The sequence below is a fragment of the Pan paniscus genome, chromosome 1, assembly GCF_029289425.2.
Source record: "Pan paniscus chromosome 1, NHGRI_mPanPan1-v2.0_pri, whole genome shotgun sequence".
Lineage (NCBI taxonomy): Eukaryota > Metazoa > Chordata > Mammalia > Primates > Hominidae > Pan > Pan paniscus.
The window spans coordinates 67,185,319-67,209,747 of NC_073249.2; the positions used below are offsets into that span (position 1 = coordinate 67,185,319).

Consider the following 24,429-nt stretch of genomic DNA (forward strand, 5'->3'; position numbering starts at 1 on the left):
AAAGCATTAAGCCTTTAGCTAGACTGATAAAGACAGAGAGAAGACCCAAATAAATAAAATCAGAAACAAAAAAGAGACATAGTCATCAGAGATTATGATGTACAACTATACACCAACAAATTGGAAATCCTAGAAGAAATGAATAAATTCTTGGACACATAAAAACTACCAGGTTGAATCATGAGGACATAGAAAACTCAAATGAACAGATAATGAGTAACAAGATTGAAGCCATAATAAGTTTCCCGTCAAAGAAAATGCCAGGACCTGATGGCATCAATTCTACCAAAAATTTAAATAAAAACTAATATTACTTCTGCTCAAACTCTTAAAAAATTCAAAAGGGAGAATACTAAAAATTCATTCTACAAGGCCAACATTGACCCAATACCAAAACCAGAGAAGGATGCAGCAAAAAAAGAAAACTACAGGCCAATATCACTGATGAACACAGATGCAAAAAGCCTCAACAAAATACCAGCAAACCAAATTCAACAACACATTGAAAAGATCATTCACCGTGATCTAATGGGATTCATCCCAGGAATACAAGGATGATTCAACATACGCAAATCAATAAACATGATATATCACATTAACAGAATCAAGAATAAGAGTCATATGATCATTTCAATAGATGATGAAGCATTCAATAAAATTCAACATCTCTTTATGGTAAAAACCATCAACAAATTGGGTATGGAAGAAATATACCTCAAAATAATAAATGCAAATATATGATAAACCCACAGCTAACATCATATAGAATGGGGAAAAATTGAAAGTTTTTCCTCTAAGATCTGGAACAAGTCAAGGATGCCCACTCTCACTACTCTTATTCAATATAGTAGTGGAAGTTCTAGCCAGAACAATTAGGCAAGAGAAAGAAACAAAGGGCATCCAAACTGGAAAGGAAGAAGTCAAATTAGCCTTGTCCACAGCTGACATAATCTTATCTTTAGAAAAACCTAAGGACTTCACCAACAGCCTATTAGAACTCAGACATTCAGTAAAGTTGCAGAATAAAAAATCAACATGTGAAAATCAGAAGCATTTATATACACCAACAATGAACAATCTGAAAAAGAAATCAAGAAAGCAATCTCACTGACAATAGCTACAAAAAGCATAAAATACCTAGGAATTAACTTAAACAAAGAACTGAAAAATATATACAAGGAAAATACTGATGAAAAAATTGAAGAAGACACACACAATTGAAGTATATTCCATGCTCATGGATTGGAAAACATAATGTTATTAAAATGTCTACATTAACCAAAGAAATTTATAGATTGAGTGCAATCCCTATCAAAATACCAATGGCATTCTTCACAGAAATAGAAAAAAAAAATCCTAAAATTTACACGGAACCACAAAAGACCCTGAATAGTCAAAGCAATCCTGACCAAAAAGAACAAAGCTGGAGGCATCACTCTAGCTGACCTCAAAAGATACTACAAAGCTATAGTAACGAAATCAGCATGGTGCTGGCATAAAAACAGACACATAGACCTGTGGAACAGAATAGACAATTCAGATACAAATCCATGCCTTTGCAGCCAACACACTTTTGACACAGGTGGCAAGAATGCGCAATGGGGAAAAGGACCGTCTCTTCAATAAATGGTGATAGGAAAACTGAATGTCCATATGCAGCAGAATGAAACCAGACACCTATCTCTCACCATATACAAAAATCAAGTAAAAATGTACTAAAGGCTTAAATCTAAAACTCTGAAGCTACTGGAAGAAAACATTGGGGAAACATGGCAGGACATTGGTTTGGGCAAAGGTTTTTGTGTAAGAAGCATAGGGAGCCAAACCAGAAACACACAAATGGATCACATCAAGCTAAAAAGCTTCTGCACAGCAAAGGAAACAATCAACAAAGTAAAGAGACAACCCTCAGAATGGGAGAAAATATTTGCAAACTATCCATCTGACAAGAGATTAATAACCAGAATATATAAGGAGCTCAAACATCTCAATAACAAAAAACCCAAATAATCTGATTTTTTAAAGTGCAAAAGATCTGAATAGACATTTCTCAAAGGAAGATATACAAATGCCCAACAGGTATATGAAAAACTGCTAAGATCACAAATCATGAGAGAAACGCAAGTCAAAACCACAACGAGATATCATCTTACCCTAGTTAAAGTGGCTATTATCAAAAAGACAGGGAATAACAGATGCTGGTGAGCATGTGTAAAAAGGGGAAACCTTGTACCTGGTTGGTGGCAACGTAAATTAGTATAGCCACTGTGGAAAACAGTATGGAGCTTCCTCAAAAAGCTAAAAGTAGAACTACCATGTCATCCAGCAATCCTAATACTGGGTATATATCCAAAGGAAAGAAAATGAGTATGTTGAAGAGATATTTGCACTCCCATGTTTATTGTAGCACTATTCACAATAGCTGGAATATGGAATCAACCTAAGTGCCCATCAGTGGATGAATGGTTAAAGAAATGTGGTGTATACAGATACACAATAAAATAGTATTAAGCCACAGAAAAGAATGAAATCCTGTCATTTGCAGCAACATGGGTGGAGCTGTAGGTGATTATGTTAAGTGAAATAAGTCAAACACAGAAGGACAAATATCACATGTTTTCACTCATATGTGGGAGCTAAAAAAGTGGATCTCAGGTAGTTACCAGAAGCTGGGAAGGGTAGGGGGTGGGGTGATGAAGACAGTTTGATCAAGAGGTACAAATACACAGTTAGATAGAAGAAGTAAGACCTAGTGTTCAATGGCTCAGTAGGGTGTCTACAGTTAATAATCATCTATCGTACATTTCAAAATATCTAGAAGAGAGTAATTTGAATCTGTCTAGCATAAAGAAAAAATAAGGAAGATGATGGATATCCCAATTACTCTGATTGATCTTTACACATTATATGAGTATATGAAAATATCACATACATCTCCAAAATATGTAAATCTATTATGTATCAATTAAAAAATTAATAGACTGCTTGTGGGGTATAGTCTATACAAGAAAAATTTACAGACCTCCCATTGTGGATTGACTTTGGCTTTACATAAAAAATTTGACAGGTGAAACAAAATTGACAGGTGAATTAATATACACTAATATGTCTTAACTTAAAAATATCTGTTTAATGTCATACAGACACACACACAATTTGTATTATTATAATTCCTGGCTTTGACTAAAGAATATTGGTCTCATGGTGTATAATAGGACTTTTTCAAATTTGTAAGTAATGGAGAAAAACATGCTCCCTTTTCTGGGACTAAGTAACTGCATTTTAACAGTGGAATTTCTGGAATACTGAAGAGCTTTTAGCACCCAAAGAAAAGAAAGATGGAAATCAATTGAGTGGAAGCATTCAGTAAGATTTTCAGAAGGAGAGACTCTTACTGGACAGGTCTGAAATCACTGTGTCTCTAACAGATCAAGCCAGTTTCTGCTGGGCAGTCCTAAGGATGAAAAGTCATTTTCAGGGCAGAAGAAGGAGAAGTGGAAAACTTACTTCTCCATTTCAGAAAAGAAATATAGATCATTGATCACAAAGTTGACAGTGATAATCCTGTGGCCAAATATACGACGCTTTACAAGGGTTATTTCTCCATTCTCTTGGTCTGCACTCCGGACATTTGTGGAGGGTGGAGCTGAACGTCCCGATGTGTTGTGTGCTGTGGTGAAATCTGAGAGAGAAAGAAGAAGGAATTACAATTTTGTTTGATCAAGTCACTCTTACCCTCAACCTGGGCATAATAAAAAGAAGAAAGGAGACTGTGGATCCATCCTTTTGGCCTATTGAAATAGTCACTTACTGCCATTGGGCTCAACCTTTTACTTGGACTTGAAAAAGTCATCTACTCAGATAGTATGACAATACACATAAAACACAAGTCAACTGAGCACTGAAGGTGCTTATCTAATAGAAATAGAATCACACCACAGTTACGCTAATCCCTAAGGTTTCTGCAGAGACTGAAAATGAAACACGAGATGTGACCTTCCAAATGGAGTGTGTAGCACTGATGATGCTTACTCAAGTTTTATCAGGAAGTAATTTAGGAGCAAATGAGGAAAGCAGCACAAAGAAAAAGTCAAAATATCAAGAGTAAAGAAGTTTACTAAGGAAACCGAGGGTAGAAAGCTAGAGTACAGAAGAGACTAACGAGTAAAGGAGAGCACAAGAGCCACTAGAAGATTTGGATTGTGTGTCAGAAAAATAGAATGCTTCCTTTAGAAAGTTTCTTGACTAGATTATATGCAAAGACATCTATTCATAGGGATTCAGGTCTGAGAAAAGAACAGGTTTGGGCTGGATCTGACAAATAGACCCTAGTTAGTTATCTGGCTGGGTTTCAGAAAAATGTCTAATCTGGCTCTAGAATTTACCATTCTGCCTGCAAATCCTTTATTCTGGAGTGCTGTTCAGGACTTTTTGAAGTGGGTGTGGTGCTCCCTATGGTGTAGGTGGGGTTCCTTTTGGTTTAGTGTTGTATATAGAATGGGAGGGTAACTACAAGAGTCCATAAATACCTAGCACTTGTCATGTCTCAGACACTGTGCTTGACCCTAGGGTTACCATACTGAATAAGACGTAAGATCCCTTTCCTACTATCTTTCAATCTTTCTCTCTTAGACTTGAGTTTGAAGGGAAAAAAAGTCTAGATAACAGTGGAAATTGATATGATGGTTAGGGATTCTGGGAAAAGAGGGTGATAAATTCACCAAACCTGGAAGCCATGGGATGCTTGTAAACTGGCTCTGGTGGTAGAGGGGGAGACCTAATTTGTATTATTCACTGGTTTAGATAGTAAATATTCTCACTGTAATAGATTTTTAGCTACTGACATTTGTTGAGTAGCTCACAAAATTTCAGGATATTTAACAGCTGGTTCTTACCAATCAGTATGAGCAGCTCCAGCTCACTATTACCTGGGAATCATATTTGACTTCTTCCTCTTTCCACATCCAATTAGTCACCAAATGCTGTTGATTCTACTTTCTAAATATATTTCAAATGTATCTACTATTGGTCTTTCTTGCAGTGACATTTGTTTAAAGCATCATCATCTTTCATTTGTTCCAAAAGCCGCTTAAGTGTTCTCGAGGTCAGGACTAGGTCCCTGACCTGCTAAGGTGAGGGAGGTGCCTAGGACACAGTTTAAGGAAGCATTCACTATCAACATGTTACAAGTACGGGGTTGGCATCTGCATGAGCCTGACAGTCAGTGCCTCCTTAATTTTTGTGTGTTATATGCCTCCCTTGACTTACCCTAGTTCCAGCCCTGACTGTGCTTCCTACACTTAATTTTGCTTTTGTGTAGTATATTCCCTACATTACAGTCAGGATGATCATTCTAACTTGGCTACAGTTACTAATCTGCTGAATTTTTTTTTTTTTTTTTGAGAGGGAGTCTCACTGTTGTCCAGGCTGGAGTGCAGTGGCGCGATCTCAGCTCATTGCAAGCTCCGCTTCCTGGGTTCAAGCAATTCTCCTTTCTCAGCCTCCTGAGTTGCTGGGATTACAGGCGTGTGCCACTACACCTGGCTAATTTTTGTATTGTTAGTAGAGACAGAGTGTCACCATATTGGTCAGGCTGGTCTAGAACTCCTGACCTCTGGTGATACACCCACCTTGGCCTCCAAAGTACTGGGATTACAGGCTTGAGCCACCAGCCCCAGCCTGCTGAAACTTTTTTATCGGAACGTCCACTTTTGTCCAAGATAGAGTATCAAGAACTGGATTTATCCTCCCTTCCGAAACGATTTTTAAAAATCAGACAAAATATATTGGAATAGTTTTTAAGACACTGACTGTCAGAGAATTAAGGACAGTGATCACTGAGACTTGGGAAAAATGAGTGAGCCCTACTCTTGCCCCACTTTACCACCTTGAGGTAGGATCCATTCCACAGTCAGGGAGGGAAAACCCAGGTCAAGTTCAGTGGACTCTCTGAGTTAAGGAGCTGGACCAGGAGATGGACCTGAGAGTCCAGTGAGACCAATGTGGCTAGAGTTTACAAGACAGAGTTCAAAGAGGAGAGGGAGAACCTGGAAATCTGCAGAGGTTCCCTCAAGTACTCAGCAGAGTGCTGACCAGCTCAAGATATGAGGAAACTACCCAAAGCTTGAGAAAACATTAAAGAATGGTCCTTGGTGCTCACACAGAAGCAGAAATAGTGCCTGTTTCCACCGAGAGATTAGAAAAACTCATAATTTATGAGGAATCTAGTAGAATACCAAGGAAGGTTTTACGTCAGTAGTGGAGAATAGCCATACAAATAACATGGCTCTGGATTCACTTAACCAATCATAAAAGGAAGATCCAAAAGAATAAAACTACTTTCGAGTAACTTAACTGTATCCCAGAACAAAGTTCAGGCATATTTTATAGGAAGACAAAAATATCCAACACCTAAAAAGATAAAATTTACAACGTCTGGAAACCTATTTTAAGGTTCTTATACTATGGGTTGAATATACTTTATCTGAAATACTTGGGACCAGAAGTGTTTCAGATTTTGGATTTTTGGAATATCTGCATATACACAATGAGACATTTTGGGGATGGGCCCCAAATCTAAACAGGAAATTTATTTATGTTTGTATACTCCTTATACATATAGCCTTAAGGTAATTTTATTTTTTTCCTTGGGGACACTGAATAAATTTTGTATTGTGCCCCTCCCTGCATTTTGACTGCAACCTGTTACGTGAGGTTAGGTGTGAAATTTTCTATTTGTGGTGTCATATCAGTACTCAAAAAGTTTTGGATTTTGGAGGATTTCAGATTTTGGATCTTCAAAAGACACTACTTAAAAAATCAAAAAGCAAGCCATCAACTGAGAGATATATTTTCAAAACATGTCCATCAAAAATATATCCAGATTATATAAAGAATTCTTATAACCCAATAAAGGCCAAGACAACAAAGTTTTTTAAAAATGGGCAAGAGATACGGACAGACACTTCACTAAAAAATGCACTGTATGTATGGCAAATTATATGGTTTGGCTGTGTCTTCACCCAAATTTCATCTTGAATTCCCATGTGTTGTGGGAGGAACCTGGTGGGAGATAATTGAATCATGGGGGCAGGTCTTTCCCATGCTGTTCTCATGATAGTGAATAAGTCTCACGAGATCTGATGGTTTTAAAAAGGGGAGTTTCCCTACACAAGCTCCTCTCTGCCTGCCGCCATCCACGTAAGATGAGGCTTGCTCCTCCTAGCCTTCTGCCATGATTGTGAGGCCTCCCCAGCCACATGGAGCTGTGAGTCCGTTAAAACCTCCTTTTCTTCCCTGTCTTGGGTATGTCTTTATTAGCAGTGTGAAAATGGACTAATATGTCAAGCAAGCACATGAACACATACTCAACATCATTAGTCATCAGACAAAATAAAAATTAAACTAAAACAAGATACTATTACATACCCTCTAGAATGGCTAAAATTAAAAAGACAGATAATACCAAAGGTTGGTGAGGGTGGGGAACGGTTGATACTTTCATACATCAGTGGTGAAAATGCAAAAATGGTACAATCACTTTGGAAAACAGCTTGGCAATTCCTTATAAAGTTTAACATATACTTACCACATAACCCAGCATTTCTACTTTCAGATATTTACCCAAAAGAAATAACATATGTCCACGCAAATACTTCTGCTTGAATATTCATAGCAGGGTAATTCATAACAGCCCCAAAGTGAAATCAACCCAATATGTAACAATTGGTGAATGAATAAACAAATTGTGCTATGGTATAATGGAATACTACCCAGCAATAAAAAGGAATGAGTTACTGATATATGCAATAGCATAGACGAATCTCAAAAGCATCATGCTATGTAAAAGAAGCTGGTCACAAAAGACTATTGCATGCATGCATTAAGACTACTGCTTGATTCCATTTATATTAAATTCTTTAAAAGATAAAACTGTAGTAATAGAAAGCAGGTCAGTTGTTGCCAGACCAGAGAGTAGTAGTGGAGCGGGGAGGGTGTTGATTAAAAAGACACATAAAGGAATTTCTTGTGATGAAGCAAGTATTCTATATCATGATGGCAGAGATACTTACATTCATCAAATTGCACAATTAAAATTAGTGAATTTTACTGTATAAAATTGTAGCTTAAAAACTGATTCTAAAAAGTAATTTAAAAATAAATGGGAAGAAAAGAAAACAAAGCAGCAAGAATGCATAACTCTTGAGGATTTTTGTTCAAAAGGGAAACAGACAAATGTGCCAGATAATTTGAGGGGAATGTAGAATCAGGGAGAAATTATTATTAATTTTTGGTTGAGAGGCACTATGCCATATTTGGTGCCGATTGAGTAATCCAGTAGAGAAAATAAAAATGATGCAGGAGAATAAGCAAAAATGGATGAATGCCCTTGAGTAGATGAGGGTCTGGATGCTTCCTTAGGAGAAAAGGACAGGCAGCCTACTCAGTGACCAGAGCCTGTGAATACAGAGGAGGCTGACCAAGTGATTCAGAGGAGGGAAACTGTAAAACTCCTCTTTTGATTGCTTCTGTTTTCTCAGATATCAAACACACACACACTCTGGCTTAAGAAAATCAGTAAGATTAATGGAGTGGAAGTTCCAATGGGAATCAAAGTTTGTTTGAGGCAGGAAACTATAGAAAGAGTATGAAAACACATGTACATTTTAAAAGGCAATAGTAAAATAAATGCTTGTGTTCAAGATAGGGGTTGCATCTGTGATGGGTAAAGGGGGAGTTCTATTGAAGAGGGGCACCAGGTGTCATCTGAGTTATGCCATTTTCTATTTCTTGGCTTGGATGATGGGTATTCAGCTGCTCATATAGTCACTTATAAGTATGCTATATTTCAAATAAAAGAACTTAGACCAGTGGCAGGCTGAGTGTCACAAGCTCTTCCCTGCATCTAAGGGGAATTGGAAGTCAGGTAGACCTCCTATTAAATTGGATAAGTATAGTTCTTGGGTTCTCACATAATGTTGGGGAAGTGGAAAGTCAAAGAATGATGAAACAGGACTTCCTACCATTCTGGGGCATGAGGGCTTGAGCTGGTTTTATTTAAAAGAAGAAACAAAAGAACTAGACCTTTTTTTTTTTTTTTTGAGATGGAGTCTCGCTCTGTCACCCAGACTGGAGTGCAGTGGTGCAATCTCGGATCACTGCAACCTCTGCCTCCTGGGTTCAAGTGATTCTCCTGCCTCAGCCTCCCGAGTAGCTGGGATTACAGGTGCACACCACCACACTCAGCTAATTTTTGTATTTTAGTAGAGATGAAGTTTCACCATGTTGGTTAGGCTGGTCTCGAATTCCCGACCTCAAATGATCCACCGGCCTCGGCCTACCAAAGTACTGAGATTACAGGCATAAGCCACCGTGCCCAGCCTGCTGGAACTATTATTGAAGCCAAAATATTTTATTGTGAAACAGTTCATAAAAGATAATACAAACTTTTTTCAAATTAAAATAAATGATATTAAAATACCAATAGAAAAATAGACAAAGGGCATAAACATTCAAGAAAGAATACAAATGGCCAATAAATAAAGATGTTCAACTCCTAAAGAAGTATAAATAAGAATAGACTATCTGGCACATTATTTTTCATTTACCAGGTTGGCAGTTTTTAAAATGTACAACACACTGTGTTGATGAGAATGCGAGGAACCAGACACTAGTTTATATGGTTGGCAAGAGTTTAAATTACTGCAATGAATGTTTTTGGAGGGCCAAAATTTAACTGTTTTTAACCATTTACCCATCATTCCCGTTTTAAGGAACTTGTTTCATAGAAACACACAATTGCAAAATATGTATCTTTTGCAGCATTGTTTAAGTGAAAGTTGGAACAACCCAAATGTCATCAAGAGAGTCATGATTTGTCACCGCCTATCCTTCCAGTCTCATCTCAAGCATTTGCCCCATCTCATTAATCTCTAGTCCAACTGGCCTGATGGCAGTTTTTGAATTGCACAGTCCTCTTTCTTATTTTATGATTCTGTGCATACCTAGAAATCACTCTCCTCCCATCCCACCTACCTAACTTGGTCATTTCTGAAAACTCAACTTTATGTCATTTTCTAGGAGACATTTTCTCTGGCCCTACTGCCTTGACTAATAGGATCTCCCTGCAATTATCATTGGGATCACTCATCACAATTATATAATAATAGCAGTAACACTAGCTAACCCTCTTATAGCATGTGCTATTGCCAAGCATAGTTCTAATAACCCTGTGAAATAGAAACAATTCTCATTCCCATTCTATAGATGAGAAAATGGAGATACAAAGTAATTTTCCCAAGGTCCTTCAACTAGGAAGTGACAGATTCAAATCTAGGCACTCCGGCTCCAACATCTGTGGCTTGTATTTTCTGTTTGAAATCCGTAGGTGCCACAGGGCAGATCCTCTGCTGCAGGCTCACTACTGTTCACTACTGTATCTCCATCACCTGGCAAACTGCTTGCCTCATAGTAGATTCTCAAAACGTGTGTTAAATGAATGAATGAATGAGTGAAGCTGTTGAATTAATCCATATAATGGACTTTTTATGGCAGTCAAAAACAAGGCAGATATATGTGTACTGACATAAAATGATGTCCAAGATACATTGTTGAACAAAAAAAAAAAAAAGAAGCAAGTTACAAATCAAATATGTGGCATCAATTTTGTGGGAAAAGTAAATATTAAGATACATATACAGAAAAATAATTAGGAGGTAGGTTTACAAGCATTAACAATGTTATCTCTTGAGGGACTTTCACTTCTATACTATATATTTCTGTAATTTTTATTACCTCTTTATTAACAGCATGTATTAATTTATAAGCAGAAAAATTTTGAAAATAATTTTTAAAGAGCAAATTCAAAAACATAAGGAAATTATTTTGTAAAATGTGAGATTTTGCAGTACCTTAGGTTAATTATTCCCTACCCTTGCTGGCTCCTTAAGCAGAGGCTTCTGGTCTTGCATCCTCTCTAGGAAGACCTGGGCCTGGCTTTGCACACAGGACCTGGGGTTTTTTGCTAGACTCCAGGCTGCCACAGGCATGACACAAAGCAATAAGCTTCTTATGTGGGCTGACCCTCATGGCTAAAATATCAACAGGGAGTGGGGGTAAATACAGAAATGACTTACTTTCCTTGCTATTTTGCATTTCCTGGTGAAGATAGTCTTCAAATTCCTGGCGCTTACTAGGATTCAACATAAATCTGCGGTACTTGCAAAAACTCCTGATAAAGCTGATCATTCTCATCCAGCCTTTCTTCTGGGGAAAGAAAGAGGAGTATAACATGTTCATTAGTATGGTTGCTGTTCACCGAGAGTCTACTGTGTGCCAAAACTTGGTATTCACTACATTTAATCCTCACAACACCTCCGTAAAGGAATAATTTTTAGCTCCAATTTAAAGGTGAGGAAACTCAGGTTAGAGAGCTTGTACAATCTGCCCGAAATTAAGTAGCTGGTCAGTGAAAGATTCCAGCTTCAACAGACTGGAGCCATTTGCCCATGCTCCTTCTACCAAAGCCTTTCAACAGTGAAGATGTGAGATGCCGTGATTGGGAGAGGGAGCATGAGAGCTAAAAACTGGAAGAAAAGAGGACAGAAATAAAGAACCAAAGGCTCAGGCAAATTTGGAAACATTGAAGGAATAAGGAAATGAGCAAAACCATTTCTAAGCACTTAAAAAAGAAAATATAATTATTTGCACCCACTCATACACCTACACACACACACACATACACACACGAATTTCATAAGTTTCTTCATCTGTTTTTTAATAGGTACCCAGGAACCACTGTACATTTTATTTGTCCTTCAAGAAATTGATACTTAGAGCCAGAAAGACTCTTGTTGATTAACTAGTTCAGTTGTCTCAGTCTACAGAGAGGGAAACAACATAAGCCTGGCTTTAGACAGAAAGCAGTGAAGTACAAAAAGCACTGAATTTAGGATAAAAAACTTTGAGTCTGGAGCTTAGCTTCTCAGAACCTAATTGTGTAATTTGGGTCAAGTTACTTAACCTATGTCTCAATGTCTCCATGTGTAAGATAGAAACAATAGCCTTCAGGGTTGCAGTGAGACTTAGTGGTTATATATGTAAACCTCAATGCAATGCTTGGCAAACAGTAGGCATTAAGTACATGTTGATTTCCTTTTATCTTATTTTCTAGGAACAACTGGAAGCTGTGAAATTAAATCAAGTGCACTGGTTCTGGGTACAGTAATCGTTTTAGTAGTCTATATGACCATTCGTGGTGCCCTGACATGGTGTTTATTCATATATGGAGGAAATACAGAGGAGAAAAGGAAGAGTAACACATTTTCATCCCTGAGTATTGGATCAATGGACTTAGGTATTATTTTCCGAGATATCTTAGAATGATCTCTGGAGTCAGATCAAGCTGGGCTAAAATTTTTCTGATACTGACCAACTCTAAAACAAGTGAATCTCTAAGGGGGCATGTATTTTTTTGTTGTTGTTGTTCTCAAACCATAGAGACTTTCCTGAGTAACATTCCTGTCTCCTCTTTCTTCCTTTTTTCTGTTCTCCCATAGGAGAAAGAATGAGCTAGATAGTTTGAAAGAAGGAAATGGTGTTCTCAGCACTTTGCATTCTCTCTCTGGTTTGTTTGTCTGCAAGACACTTGCTACAAGCTCACCTTTTGTTATACAGTAAGAGGCTCACCCTGGTAAGTGAAGGTCTAAGTTGTTCCGTTAGACCAGTGACTGGGTTTGTAAGTTTAATTTGGGTGCAGAGGACCAGCAAAACCACTTTGCTTCATTGCCAATCCATGTCCTCTACACTAACTTTCAACTAGAAGAACTCCATGTGTCCAACCCCTGTACCTATTACTCAGTTGACTCTAATCACAGGTAGAGAAGAGAGGGACTTGCTTAAATTCCTAGTATAGTAATTTATCTGAGTCTCAGATTCTTCCTTTGCAAAATGGGGATTTAAAAACCTACCCCCAAGACGATGGTTTTCTTGTCTCTAATGTCTTGTTTCACTTTCTTCTTCACTAACCTGGGATTCCTGTAGGTAAGTTGACACTATCTTTGAGGGCTTCCTAGACGAAATTTGTACTTCACTTTGCACTTCCACCTCCTGATGGCGAGGTGGGAACAGGTCTTGATAATCTTTAAACCTGTCAGAAGGACATCAGTAATATCAAACAGGGCAAAAACCTGGCACATAAAAGATAACAGTCCAGGCAAACCTACCTCAGCTTCTGGAGGAAGTCTCAGTGGTAATTGGGGAATAGTAAAATACTAAAAAATTCTCTTCTTACTCTATCAGACCTTTGTTAATGTCAGCCTAACCTTCCTGATCAACACTGTATTGTTTCTTGTTAATGCAAACAAACAGAAATGTGTGTGTGTGTGTGTGTGTGTGTGTCAGATAGGTAGGAAAGTTCAAGATAAGTTTGAATTTTTATTTTGTAGAGAGGCTCTGGCAATGAGCTATGAAAATGGATTAGGAAACCCTTGATGCATATGGCTTTCAGAAGCCAAGGAGCAACTCCAGGAAGAATCCTTTCCTTAATTGAGTATACTCACCACTTTTCTTCTATAGATTTCATAACATGTCCCTGGAGCGTTAACAGTGTGCTTGTGGTGACATGACGCATGGAAGCGATTTCTTTGATAATAGGGGCATCACACTGCAGCATTTCTTCTAGAAAATGCAAGAGAGAAAAGAAGCTGTAATCCTCATCTACCATTTCTGAGATAGCTGGTGGTTTTTTTTTTTTTTTATCTTAGAGTCTCACAGCCCCCATTTTCAATCTGGCTAGACTCTGATCCCGCCATAGTTTGTTTGAAAATCTCCAAAGCATATTTGAAATGCTATGTACAAATGCATTTGTAAACTAAATACTTTCCTCACTTAGTTTCATTCAAATTTGCAGGATGAGTGCTTAAGGGGAAATAAATTTTTAAAGGACTTATTTCTGCAGCTGGTTTGAAAAACTTGGATTTAGAGAGAGAGCAGAAGGGTAAAGGATTATAGTTAAATTGCTGGGCAGACGGGGAATCCAAGATTCCAGATAAGTATTGTGAGGGCAGTTTGTTTCTCCAGTTGTTCAGAAACTGCTGTGTTCATTAATGAGACTTGAAAATAATCAAAGATAGGATCTGGACACTCTTCCTCTTCTAGCTCATTCAAAATATTGTACAGATCTCAACATCCTGAGATTCAACAAATAAATATTGCTTACAAATAAAGATTCGTTAATTTGACCTATTTTTCTATATTTTCTATATTCATAAAAATTTATTTTCTTATCTTGGTTTACTACAAGCAAAAACCAAACACACAAAAATACCATCTGTGACAAAACAGGAGGCTCTATCTTCATTACTTTGCATTATTTGCAACTTCTGCTTTTGGCCAGGATTTTATTTACCATATTTACCCTCCCACCTTAGGAAACAAAATAAGACACAATTTATGAAACAAAGATTTTCAGGCATACAGTTCTCCTTCCCAGTACAACTCTCTTCACAATTCATGGGTGGTGGATATTCCACCTTTGCAGGCAGCTAACTCTTGGTTTTTGTATCTAACTTCAGGCTAGTTGGTTTAATGGTCAAATGACTTGAATTTGAATTCAAGTTCTACCAAGTGTACAAGCTAGTTAACCTCTCTGTGTTTCCTTTACTTCATTAGGAAAGTGGAGCTGCCTATCCCTATATTACAGGGATTAAATAAAATTCTATTTTTAGAATTAAATAAAATTAAATGAGAGGATACATGTGAAAGTATCTTAGACTTGGCTCCTTTCACTAGTGATATAGTTTGGCTCTGTGTCCCCACCTAAATCTCACCTTGAATTGTAATAATCCCCACGTGTCAAGGGCAGGACCAGGTGGAGATAATTGAATCACGGGAGTGGTTTACCCCATGCTGTTCTTGTGCTAGTGGGAGAGTTCTCATGAGATGTGATGGTTTTACAAGGGCTTCCCCCTTCGCTGGGCACTCATTATCTCTCTTGCCACCCTGTAGACAGGTGCCTTCCACCATGACTGAAAGTTTCCTGAGGCCTCCCCAGTCATGTGGAACTGCGCGTCAATTAAACCTCTTTTCTTCATAAATTACCCAGTCTCAGGTATTTCTTTACAGCAGTGTGAGAATGGACTAATACAGTAAATTGGTACTGGGAGTTGGGCTGTACCCTGTAAAGCCACAAGGGTGGAGCTGACCAAGGCTGTGGGAGCCCACCTGTTGTATCAGTGTGACCTAGATGTGAGACATGAAGTCAAAGGAAATCATTTTGGAACTTTAAGGTTTAATGACTGCCCTACTGGATTCTGGACTTGCATGTGAATTGAGCTCCTTTCTTCGGGCCAATTTCTCCCTTTTGGAATGGGTGTATTAACCCAATGCCTGTATCTCTATTGTATCTAGGAAGTAACTAACTTGCTTTCGATTTTACAGGCTCACAGGCGGAAGGGACTTGCCTTATCTCAGATGAGACTTTGGACTTGGACTTAATGCTGGAATGAGTTAAGACTTTGGCGGAATGTTGGAAGGGCATGATTGTGTTTTGAAATGTGAGAACATGAGATTTGGGAGGGGCCGGAGTGGAGTGATGTGGTTTGGCTCTGTGTCCCCACCCAAATCTCACCTTGAATTGTAATAATCCCCATGTGTCACGGGCAGGACCAGGTGGAGATAATTGAATCATGGAGGTGGTTTCCCCCATGCTGTTCTCATGATAGGGAGTGAGTTCTCATGAGATCTGATGATTTTACAAGGGGCTTCCCCCTTCATTTGGCACTCATTCTCTCACTTGCTGCTCCATGAAGAGGTGCCTTCTGCCATGATTACAAGTTTCCTGAGGCCTCCCCAGCCATGTGGAAATGTGAGTCAATCAATCCTCTTTTCTTTATAAATTACCCAGTCTCAGGCATTTCTTAACAGCAGTGTGAGAATGGACTAATACAACTCGTATTAAGACTTTGAATTTATTATTACTGTTCTCTGCTTTTGCCTACCCTCTTAATCTGTCTCAATATTGCCCCATGTGGCTGCTGCTCTGAACCGCTCTCTCTGGGGGCTCACATGAGGTAGGCGATTTCCCAGGCTATTCTCCTAAGACACTAAAGAGAGAGAGAAAACAGGATCAGAAGAGGATGCATACCAGGAGAGAGTTGGCCTTGGAAGAAAGTCTTGATTACATTTTCTATGAGAGACTTGCAAATCTTTTCATTGGTCTCTATACTGATCTTCTGTACAGCTGTGAGAAATTGCAATGGGCTTTTAGCCTTCCGTTCCTTGAGGAACTCCCTGAAGAACTCCAAGTGCTGTGTATTTAAGAGGACTTCTGTCAAGTTTCTGGAAAACAAGAAAGCATCTTTGGTAGAGAGAAAGGAATGGTGATTCTGGATTCTGTTTCAATTAGGAAATGGGGAAGTGCATTGACCAGGCTATAAGGCCTTTAGCCATATGTGAAAAGCACTGTGGATGGATTGGCTAAATCTGTCTATTTCTTTGGTGATTAACTTGAACTTTTATGTACCATTTCTAAGCTTGGTCCAATATCTTCCTTCCTAATGGAAGATGAAGGAAGGAAGATATTTTAATGAGGACAATATTTTCAAGGGAATTCTCTTTTTACATTATGGGTTCAAAACGACTCCTAATTAGCAGTCATTTCTGTGAGGTGGAGCATGATTAGCAGTTTTTGATTAATGTTTCTAAATTTCCTTTGCTGATTTCTTCTTTCACTGCTCCTTGAATAAAGGTGCCCCTAATGTTTCATCTTTAATCCTCTATTCTTTTGCCTTATGGTTTTTCCTGTGTAATCTGTGCCTCCTCTGTGATTTCAATTTTTATTGATATGAGGAAGTGATTTTAAATTTTATTGATATAGCAAAACTATATCTCCAGTTCCCATGAGCTCCACTTCTACATTTCAACTGCCCACGTCAAACCTCATCTTTATGTTATAGTTATTATTTAAACCTCTTTACAAATACCCACATCTTGACCAACTTCTTCTTCCTTTATACACCTATTTCATCAAGTATAATGTTAGCCATAGATTTTTAATAGATGCCCTTTATCAGAATGAGATAGTTCCCTCCTATTCTAATTTTATTGAGAGTTTTAAAAATCACACGTGTATTAGATTTTGTAAAAGCCTTTTTTTCTACATCAATTGAGATAATCATGTGAATTTCTCCCCCCTTATTTTATTAACATGGTGTATTAACTGGTTTTTGCATTCCTTGTATTTCTAGGATAAATTCCACTTGGTAACCCAGGCTGAAGTGCAGTGACACGAACACAGCTCACTGAAGCCTTGACCTCCCAGGCTCAAGTGATCTCCCCGCTTAGCCCCCAAGTAGCTGTAACTACAGGCGTGCACCACCACGCCCTGCTAATAATGTTTGTGTTTTTTTTTTTTTTTTAGAGATGGAGTTTCACCATGTTGCCCAGGCTTGTGTTAAACTCCTGAGCTCAAGCAATCTGCCTACCTCAGCTTCCCATAGTGCCGAGATTGTAGGCATGAGCCACCATGCCTGGCCACTGATTTTTTTTTATATATTGCTGGATTTGATTTGCTAATATTGCATTGAAGGTTTTCATATCTAGAAACTAGAGGGAGTATTGGTCTATGGTTTTCTTTTCTTATGATGTCTTCAGTCTGGCTTTGGGATCAGGAAAATACTGGCCTCATAGAATAAGTTGGCAAGTGTTACTTCTTTCTCTGTTTCCTCAAAGAGTTCATGGAATATTGACATTATTTATCCTTTAAATATTTCATAGAATTCTCCAGTGAAGCTGTCTGTGCCTGAGTGTTTCTATGTGAGAAAATTTTAATTACTAATTCAATTTTTTTCTTATTATAGATTTATTCACATTTTCTACTTTTCCTTGAAACATAGCTAGCTTACTTCAATAATTTGGGTATTTCTAGAAATTTATGTATTGCATCTAAGTTGCCTAGTTTGTTTCTTGCATTTCCTTACAGTCTTATTAATTTCTGCAGGGCAGTGATTATATGCTGTCTTTAAATCCAGATTTTGATTATCTGTGTCATCTTTTTTCCCGGGGTCAATATATCTTACAGTTTAACAATTTTATTAATCTCTACAAAAAACTAACTTATTTACCTGGATTTTCTTTGTTTTTCTCTTTATTTTATGTATCTACACACTAATAGTTATTATTTATTTTATTTGAGTTTAGTTTAAATATATAATCTCACTACCTTTGGTATCATTGTTTCTGATGTGAAATAAACTTTAATCTTGCTGTAGTTCCCTTGAATATATGTTCATTTTCTCCTGCAGCACTCAAAATTTTTCTGTCTTTTTATTTCAACAGTTTGATTGTGATGTGTCTATGTGTGGATCTCTATGATTCTTTTGTCAACTTAAATCTGTTATTGATGGCCTCTAGTAAATTTTTCATTTCAGTTATGTACTTTTCAACTCCAGATTTTTTCATTATATTTTATAATTTCTATCTCATTATTGATATTCTATATTTGGTTAATCATTATCATCATACTTTCCTTTAATTCTTTAGACATGATTTTCTTTAGTTTGTTGAACCTATTGCTTGGAAGTCTTTAGTCTAACATCTGAATCTCCCTAGAGAGAGTTTCTGTTGACTGCCTTTATTCTCCCTGTGGATGTACCATACTTTCCTGGGATTTTTGTTTGTGTGTGTGTCTTATAATTTTTTGTTTAAAGTTGAATTTGGTATAATATATTATCACAACCCTGGAGTCTGAATTTACACCCCATCCCTCATCCACCAAAGGTTGCTGCTGTTGATGGTTTTGTTTGCTTTTTATGTTTTGTTTTTTGTTAAATGACTTATCGGGCTAGTTCTGTAGAGTATATCTCCCCTAAAGTGTGTGGCTACTAAAGTGTCTGCTCAGTTTTTTCTCTTTTTAATTCTTATTTTTCTTTTTTATACCAGTTTTCAGGGCCTCATGATCAGCCAGTGATAAATAGATAACTGGGTTCCTCTTTGGTGTCTCTTGAGCATCTGTACAGCATTTGCATAGTCCCTTGGGAATATCTTGCTCCCAGCTTTCCCTTTTTTACTTTTAAATGTTTCACTGCTTGCCCAACTAGTATCACTGCCTTAAGTGGCTGTGATAGTGGCCTCCCAATTTTTTGACCACAAGGCTTACTATTGGTTTTGACAGTGCTCCTGGTCATTGGCTTTTTTGTGGAGCTTCAAACCATATCAGTGTCCTCTGTTGGCAGCAAGATGGCTGGTACTCATGGCTGTCAAGCTTGGTGATATGAGTGATTAGAAGTTACAATGCTACAGATCACACTATTCTTACTGAGGTTTGGTAGTTTTCTTGGATAAGCAAATTTTTATTTGTTAAATGCCTTCAGTTAATTTACAGAGTTCTGAAATTGTTTTTGACAGGTTTTCCCAGTTTTACTTTTATGGAGAGACTACTTAGAATGTTCTTGCTCTACCATTCCAGAAGTCTGATTTTCTCCCTTCATTGCTTTGTACATCTGTCTTTTCCCTTCCACTTCCACTTCCACTGTTTACCTCAGATCTTTATCATTTGCCTGAACAACTGCAAAGACCTTCCAACTATATTATCTCTGCCTTCAGCCTCTGGATGTCTGACTCCTTATACTCTCATTTCTGTCAGACTAATATTTTAAAAATCCATATAGTAGATGTTTCTGCCACCTACTGCTCCAACAAACCCCAAAGAATCCCCTCATTGCCATTTAATCAATGCAAATTCCTTAATAATCTACCCAATACCTTTTTCTAATTATTTGGTCTCAATCTGGCTTTTTATGTTTTATGTCCCTTCACCGCATGCACTCTATACTTCAACATCACTGGACTATTTTTAAGTCTTTGAATATTATGTTTATATTCATGAGTTTATAGCTTTGTGTTGTATCTTCAACTTTGAGTAGGGTTTATCCCTACCTACAAAATACTCTAATTTCCTTGTAATTGAATTTGCACATGCTATTCTGAGCATCTTCTGATATTGTAACTTTTCCTGATCCTCACTCAAAATTTCTCTCTCCTTTCACTCCCATAGTAATTAGCTAATATTTTATCATAACATTTTAAGGTCAGCCTTGCATTGTCTTTAGTTACATAATTAGATTAAGGGCAAGGACTATGTCTTAGTTTTTGTATCATTAGCACTCACAGAGTGTCTAGAATACAGTATATAATCAACAGGCATTTACTTATTGAATAAGGGATAGGGAAAAGGTTTAAGAGAATTGCAGCTGTGGTATCCCTGAGCTATTCTGCTTGGTCTTAACTGAAGTCATGAAACTAGATGATATGACCCTGATATGTCTTCTAGGACTTAATGATCTTACAGATATGTGATTTAAGACTTCTGTCGTATTCATGCTTAAGTAAATTGGAAAATAAGTATTTCTATAGGCATAATGGAGACCAGTGACTAGGACAAATTAGAAAAGCAAAAGCGACAAATGATTGAACCTCAGAGAATAATTTCAGTTGCTGAAAGGGAGGAAGATCTATCTAGAGTGGTTAGAAGAGACAAAAGACTTATCACCCTCAATGAATATCATCAATAAATGAAAACGTTCTTGGCTGGGTACAAATGCCTGTAATCTCAGCACTTTGGAAGGTTAAGGTGGGAGGATCACTTGAGCCCAGGAGTTTGAGACCAACCTGGGCAACAGGGCAAGACCCAGTCTCTAGAAAAAAAAAAAAAAGCCAGGCATGGTGGCATGTGCCTGTAGTCCCAGCTACTCGGGAGGCTGAAGCACGTGGATCACTTGAGCCTAGGGAGGTCGAGGCTGCAGTGAGCTGTGATTGAGCCACTGCACTCCAGCTGGGACACAAAAAGTGAGACTCTGTCTCAAGAAAAAAAAATTAATTAAAAAAAAGAAAATGTTTTGTGGGAGTTTTTTCTACGCAAAATATTCTCCCGGAGATTTTGACTAGCAAATGTATATGTTCTACTATATCCTCAACATGTAGAAGAGGACCTTTTATATAGCTAGCCATTATAGATAGATAATAGATAGTAACTGAATAAAAATGAATACATGAGTAAGTGAATGCCATGGCCTACAAGAAAATTATAGTCAAGTCAAGAAGTTGGAAAACATACCTAAAAAGTAAAGACTGGTAAAAAGTAGTACATATAAATGCTTGATATTGTACTTTAGACCTTTAGGGTTTCAGAAGAGAAGGAAGTTATAGCAAACATAATATTTGGAGAAATTTTTATGTATAGGTGGCACTTATGCTAAGGTACATGGAAAGAAAGGTGGGTGGGCACTCCTGAAAGAAAAGGCCACAGAGTATTTGCCTAGTTGTGGGACCTTACCAGAGTTTGATTCTCAGATTGATTGTAAGTGGAGAGAAACAAGAAGTAAGGAACCAGTTAGGAGGCTACTACAGCAGTACATAATCCAGAAAACACAAACAGGCAAAGAAACATGTATAAAGATGTTTATTGTGATACTATTTATAGCAATTAAAAAATTAAAGACAATGTAAATGTCTATATAAGTTATACTACACTCATGGAAGGAGGTAGATCTGCACATACTGACATGAGATGTCTATGATAGTTTAAGTTTGAAAAGTTATTGTATAATATATACATATATAGCATAGTGCTAATTTTAGAAAATAAATGATTTAAAATACTAAGAGTGTCTGTACCTGTATGTATTGTATATGGAAAAGGGTCTGAAAACCTATACATAGAAAGATAAGTTTACCATTAGACATGTTGAGGTTTTTCAAAAGCATGTACCTGAAGATGTTGCTGTAAACAGATTCTATATCTCACCTGGGTCTCATTGATGGCTTCCTTACAGGAGTTCTGTTGAGCAAGGACATTTTCCTATTTGAGCGTGAAACTGTCTTTGTTTCCTTGATAATTTCCATTTTAAAATCTAAAAAAAAAATCACTAAGTTGGAGAACACTATATTATAAGCAATGAAAAGGGAAAAAGTAGCAAGGATATTTTTCAGACATAAAGTTCATGTGAAAAAATCCGTGTCCCCACAACTGCTGCCATCTCAGGTTAAGTTCATCTAGTGTTAAGAACAGACTTAGGGATGACTGATACCCCTGACATGAACATCAGTCCAGGTTATGTTATATAAGTATGTTGGCCTTTAAGTCTAGCGCCCACCTTCCTCAGAGAGATTGCCTCTCTCCTTGTTACATTAGTTAATGTCAAATGTCAGGCCTCCTCCAACCAGCTGCTTTTACTAGACCATATTCCACATGACATTCCGTCTTCCTTGACACTGCTATTGTCCTATCCTAAATCTTTCCACTTGTCCCCTGGAATCCCTGCTTTCTAATAAGCAAACTTTCACAGATGCTTGACTTCTTCTTTTAAGAGTTCCCTCCATCTTCTTGTTTTAATAAAAACCATTTTCTTTCCCACGGCACTGCTTCCCCTGTAAGTTTCTCAAATGATATTCTAGCACACCATGCAAGTTCAGAATTGGTGTCTGGTTCCCTATCGCCATTTAGAAACCATTATTCTCCCAAATATATCAAAACATCATTATTGCCTGGGCACAGTGGCTCATGCCTATAATCCCAGCACTTTGGGAAGCCAAAGTGGGAGGATCACTTGAGGCTGGGAGATTAAAATCAGTCTGGACAACACAGTGAGACTCCATCTCTACAAGAAAATTTAAAAATTAACTGGGTGTGGTAGTATGCACCTGTGGTCCTAGCTACTTGGAAGGCTGAGGCAAGAAGACCAGTTGAGCCCAGGAGTTTGAGGCTACAGTGAGCTATGATGACACCACTGCACTCCAGCCTGGTCAACAGAGTAAGACTCTGTTTATAAAAATAATTTTAAATAATAAAAACAAAACTTTATTATTGAAGAACAATAGATTTCATGGATCTCAGTATTATAAGAGCCCTTTGAGGTTAATATTGCAGAAGAAAACATAGACTATGAACTCATCAAGGGCAGAGATGGTGTATTACTCATCTGACTTACAGAAATTAGAACATGACCTAGTTATATAGTCATTGTTTTAAAATGGTTTTTAAATAGAATGTACCCACACAGGAAATTTGTGTGTAGTTTGGCAATACTTTCAGAAAGCATACAGAAAGTATTAAAAGCAATAGAAATATATGTTGGATCTAAATAAATGCAACTAAGTGAAAAAAGAAAATCTAGACTATGGAAGACCAGATATAAAATAAACAAATAAATAAACAAAACAAAACAAAAACCCTCCCAATACAAAACACCTAGAAATACTGCATAAAAATAATACACTTTCAAAGTGAAAGTAAATTTATAAAAAATTAAGACAAAATCAATATATAGAGGTTAGAAACGATGAGGATACTAAAAACCAGGAATGTCAGTTTGTAACAATACTTTAGCCACCCTAAAGGCATTTGCAGTGTTAAAGTCACAATGGGACACAAGACAAAGCCATAGGTCTTTAGAAAATGGGCAAAACATTGGATATTGCTTTTATTCTTAAGACATTTGACAATTATGTAAACAAATTGCTACTGGGGAATTTAGCAGAGCTTTTGGCAGATTCTCAGGGCAGAAGGGGGCAAAAGGAGAAGAGGCCCTGATAAACACCTCAAACTTTCAGTTGGAACTCCAAAGACTAAAGAAAACAATAAATAGTTCATCATGAAGGGAATGAGAACTAGCTTTGAAACAACTTAATCCCTGAGTAAATTAAGGTTATCTGGATGCTACTAGTTTAGTGTATGTCAGAAGTAAAAATCTTCTCTGGAGGAAAATAACTTCATCCAGAGGTTCAAATTGGCTCTACAAATTTTCACCAATGATGTTCACATAAATCAAGCAGAAATAACTAGATATTTTAAAAGACTTCACCAAAAACCAAGGGGGGGAAAATGGCACTTGAAATAAGCACAGAAAATTCAAATATGAACTTTAAAGTGACTATTATTAATATAGTTCAAGTAATTATAAGACAAAGGAAAATATCAAAATAGACAATATTATAAGAAAATGTAAATTCTAGAAATAAAAAGTTTAATGATTATAAGTAAGAAAAGTAACAACTAGTAGATGAGTTGAATGACAGATTATACACAACTAAAGAGAAAATTGTTGAACTAGGAGTTAGATGCAAAGGACATATCCAGACTGAAACACACAGAGGGGGAAAAATGAAAAATACAGAAAAAAGTATATGAAATATACTTAAAATGTCAAAAATATGTATAATAAAATTATCAGAATAGATAGAATGGAGCAGGAAAAATACTTAAGGAGATAATAACTGAAAATTCCCTAAAACTGACAAAAGATATCTAGTCCGGAAGTTCTGAAGCTACAAGTAGCATAAAACCTGAGGCATATTATAGTAAAGTTACACAAAAGCAAAGACAAAGATAAAATGTGAGAGTAAAAAGAAACAAGGGAAAAAAAGAACTATTTT

The 24,429-nt window shown here is 37.2% G+C and overlaps 1 protein-coding gene across 10 annotated transcripts in view; it reads right to left on the minus strand.

The window, feature by feature from the left end:
* The window catches only part of RGSL1 (regulator of G protein signaling like 1), a 111,857-nt gene that overhangs the window by 16,658 nt on the left and 70,770 nt on the right, over positions 1 to 24,429 (minus strand). For all 10 annotated transcript variants that reach the window (XM_055110797.2, XM_055110809.2, XM_055110801.2 and 7 more), the window contains 6 exons: positions 21,803 to 21,908; positions 16,145 to 16,338; positions 13,560 to 13,677; positions 13,027 to 13,147; positions 11,136 to 11,265; positions 3,508 to 3,682 (listed from right to left, as the gene is read on the minus strand). In XM_055110797.2, coding sequence (XP_054966772.2) covers positions 3,508 to 3,682; positions 11,136 to 11,265; positions 13,027 to 13,147; positions 13,560 to 13,677; positions 16,145 to 16,338; positions 21,803 to 21,908 — 844 coding nt within the window. The remainder of the gene's footprint in view (positions 1 to 3,507; positions 3,683 to 11,135; positions 11,266 to 13,026; positions 13,148 to 13,559; positions 13,678 to 16,144; positions 16,339 to 21,802; positions 21,909 to 24,429) is intronic.